Source organism: Cicer arietinum, chromosome 7 (genome assembly GCF_000331145.2).
Source record: "Cicer arietinum cultivar CDC Frontier isolate Library 1 chromosome 7, Cicar.CDCFrontier_v2.0, whole genome shotgun sequence".
Taxonomy (NCBI): domain Eukaryota; kingdom Viridiplantae; phylum Streptophyta; class Magnoliopsida; order Fabales; family Fabaceae; genus Cicer; species Cicer arietinum.
The window spans coordinates 41,087,106-41,090,382 of record NC_021166.2 but is presented as its reverse complement, the minus strand read 5'-3'; the positions used below and the strand labels follow the sequence as shown (position 1 = coordinate 41,090,382).

General features: G+C 33.4%; 1 protein-coding gene across 1 annotated transcript; it reads right to left on the bottom strand.

The window, feature by feature from the left end:
• Positions 1-1,555: 1,555 nt before the first annotated feature.
• LOC140918790 (uncharacterized) lies at positions 1,556-3,002 on the bottom strand. Its single transcript, XM_073363586.1, has 3 exons — positions 2,666-3,002; positions 2,427-2,614; positions 1,556-1,672 (listed from the first exon to the last, which is right to left on the bottom strand). The coding sequence occupies exons 1-3, from the start codon at positions 3,000-3,002 to the stop codon at positions 1,556-1,558; spliced, it is 642 nt and encodes a 213-aa protein (XP_073219687.1).
• Positions 3,003-3,277: the final 275 nt, after the last annotated feature.

Below are 3,277 nucleotides of genomic sequence, written 5' to 3'. Positions count from 1 at the left end.
AAACTGAATTGACCCAATCTAGGGCGATAAAGGAGTCTTTCCTTAAATAAGTGTAGGGGTGCTGAACTTGTTTTTTAAATTTGAGGGTTATAAAAAATAAAATAAAAAAAGAAAGAAAAAAAAGAGAAAAAAAAATGAGGAAAATGGTTGTGTTGTGAGCAAAGAGATTGTGAAAATAAAAGTCAATGACATTTTGTTGAGTTACTTCTTAATGTTGTTTTTCTCTCTTAATCATTACTCCTTTATCCTCTTTGATTTTCTGCCCTAGTCTCCTTAGGATTATCTCACCCTTACCTTGGTCACGTTACAAGCTGAATAAAGACATTTTGATCATTATGTGCATGTGTTTCAAATATAGATTATAGAGGATTGTCAATCCTATAGTAGTGCTAGCTTTCATGATGTGCTTTGATTGTAAATAGTAGCCCAAACACTTTGAGTGTAAACACTTTGAGAGAATTTTTTATACTGGGATGACTATATCACTTATGATGCATTCTTTAGTTAACTTGTCCTCTTGTTTGCCTTGATTGTGATAAAAAAATTATTCATGATTACCTTAAGCTAGAAATATTTTTATTTCTCTCTCACCACTTTGCATTCATAAGAATATGGGAATCACATGCATTGCTTTGCTCGGAGTGCAAAAGTTTAAGTGTGGGGAAATTTGATCATAGCATTTGGGCACATGTTTCTAGCTTTTTAGTTTGGTATTTTAAAAGCTCTTTATAGCTTAGAATAATATTTTTAGCTTGTTTATAAACTTTGGCTCAAATTTGAATTATAATTTTATTATTTGCATTTTGACCCTTGCTGGCTATGTAGGTCATAACTTGAGCTCTGGATATCGGATTGGCGCAAATGAGCCGGCGTTGAAAACCTAAAAATCAGAGTTACAACTTTTGTGCTGGAATGAAAGCCCAATGCCAAACTTTACGTGCCTAAATTTCAGATTTTGCAATCTGGACTTTTGTAATAATTTTAATTAGCGGATCACTTGTTTTTAAACCCTAAAGCCCAATATCGAGTACTATATATTGGAAGTTTTGTTTCTTTTCTAGGAGGAAATATTAGGATTCAGATTACTACAAGAAATAAATAGTTTTTATTTTAATTTCATAGAAGGCTAATTTTATAAGATTAATCCACGAGTTTAGAGTTTCATCAACACCTTGAGATTCAGGTTACATTGTCAATTTCGATTCATGATTATATTCTTGTTTATTTGCGACGCTTGCTCGTTAATTGTAATATTTTGATGATTGTGATGCTTAATCCAATCAAAGAAACCGAATTCACATAGGATTGATTACGCTTGTTTGATCAATTCTATAGTCAAATAAGAATAGAATCACGAATTAGAAATTAAATTTAATGATAGAATGTGTGATAGGTCTGAAACTCGAATAAGTGGATTAATCGTTTTGCTCATCTGTTAAATAAAAAATCTAAAAAAAAAAAAAACCTTTTTAATTTCAACTTCTAATTCGGTTATTATTATTATATCAGAAGTCCTTGGGAAATGATTTAAGTTATTACCTCTATTTACATTTTATCAATTGTATTTGACCCGTGTGCGACTGCGGATCAATGATCGTCGTCTACTCACAACTATGGAGAATCGACTACGTTTGTTCTCCAACAACTCCCAAAGTAGCCGGCAAGACCTCACCTGACAAATATGAGAATAAAAAATTTCTCAATACTTTAGAAATATTATTCTAAAGTTTAGCTAACTCTAAGAAACCAAAAAAATAATTTAAATCTACTCTAAGCACAAAATAAGATTTTAAAACAAAACTACATTTCCTAGAGATTCATTATTAGCATTAAGTTGTGTATTTACCTCAAACATTCTCAATAAACAACTTTCAAGAAGTGGGTGCCCTTATCATTACTTTACTAACTAACCCCAACCCCCAAAAATCCTAACCAAAAGTTTTTGTAGGAGTATGTGAAGTTACGCTCTTGGGGATGTTAAATTCCTTTTAAGGGTTGATGATTTAAGTGTTGTGGAGTGAGAAGAAGCAAGGAAAAATAAAAGAGAGAGAAAAATTGGGGAGGGGTGATGTTGTGTAGCGGAGAGAGGGAGAAGGGGAAGGGAAAAATGAAGTGAAAAAAATGAGGTGGAGTGGAGTGAGATAGAAAGAGAGTGAGTGTGGGTGGGGTAGTGTTTTATTAATTAATTAATTATTAATATATATTTGTTTATAAAAAAAAAATTGTGCGCTACAATCTCCTCCCCTTGAGAAAATTAGTCGTCGAATTTATTTGATTTTTTTCTTCTACTACTGACCTTGAGTTTCAAACAAATGTGGGTACTTTGCACTTATGACTTCTTCGGGTTCCTAAGTTGTTTCTTCACCGGATGGACCACGCTAAAAAACTTTTATTGAAACGATATCTTTTGAGCGTAAATGTCTTACTTGGCGATCTAATATAACTACCAAATGATCAACGTATGATAGACTATCATCTAATTGCACATCTTTATGTTTAATCACATGAGAAGGGTCGTGAAGATACTTCCAAAGCATCAAAATATGAAAGACATGATGAACTTCCGAGAGATCTGATGAAAGTGCCAAGCGATACGCTACCGTTCCGACCCTTTCTAAAATTTCAAATGGTTAAATGTACCTTGGACTTAGTTTCCCCTTTTTACCAAACCGCAAAACTCCTTTTATTGGTGAAACTCGTAGGAATACATGTTCTCCCACCGAAAACTCTAATGGACGATGCATCTTATCATAATAAGATTTTTTTCTACTTTGAGTTGTCACTAAGCGATCTCGAATCAATTTAACTTTTTCAATGGCATCTTGAATCAACTCTGGACCGACTAGTTTAGCTTCTCCAACTTCAAACCATTCAATCGAATACCTGCACCGTCTTCTGTACAAAGCCTCAAACTGAGCCATCTGAATACTAGATTGATAACTATTATTGTATGCAAATTCCATCAAGGACAAGTGTTGATCCCAACTACCTCTAAGATCCATAACACAAGCACGAAGCATATCTACCAATATTTGTATAGTCCTTTCAGACTAACCATCAATCTGAGGATGAAAAATCGTGCTAAGTTCCAAAATTGAGCAGTAAATTGAGCCTCTCGGTCAGAAATAATAGACAATGGTATACAATGCAAAGAGACAATTTCATCTAAATAAAACTTAGCATATTGGGATGCAGTATAAGTAGTAGTCTTCATAGGTAAGAAATGTGCAGATTTGGTCAACCGATCTATAATCACCAACACCGAGTCATAACCCTT

Excerpts from the sequence above, each read along its gene's own strand:
- LOC140918790 (XM_073363586.1), bottom strand. The coding sequence starts at position 3,002 with ATGGATCTTAGAGGTAGTTGGGATCAACACTTGTCCTTGATGGAATTT. Across the intron at positions 2,615-2,665 it reads AAAAGGAGTTTTGCGGTTTG|AAAGGGTCGGAACGGTAGCG; the intron begins GTAAAAAGGGGA and ends TTGAAATTTTAG. Across the intron at positions 1,673-2,426 it reads TAGTTATATTAGATCGCCAA|GTGAGGTCTTGCCGGCTACT; the intron begins GTAAGACATTTA and ends CATATTTGTCAG.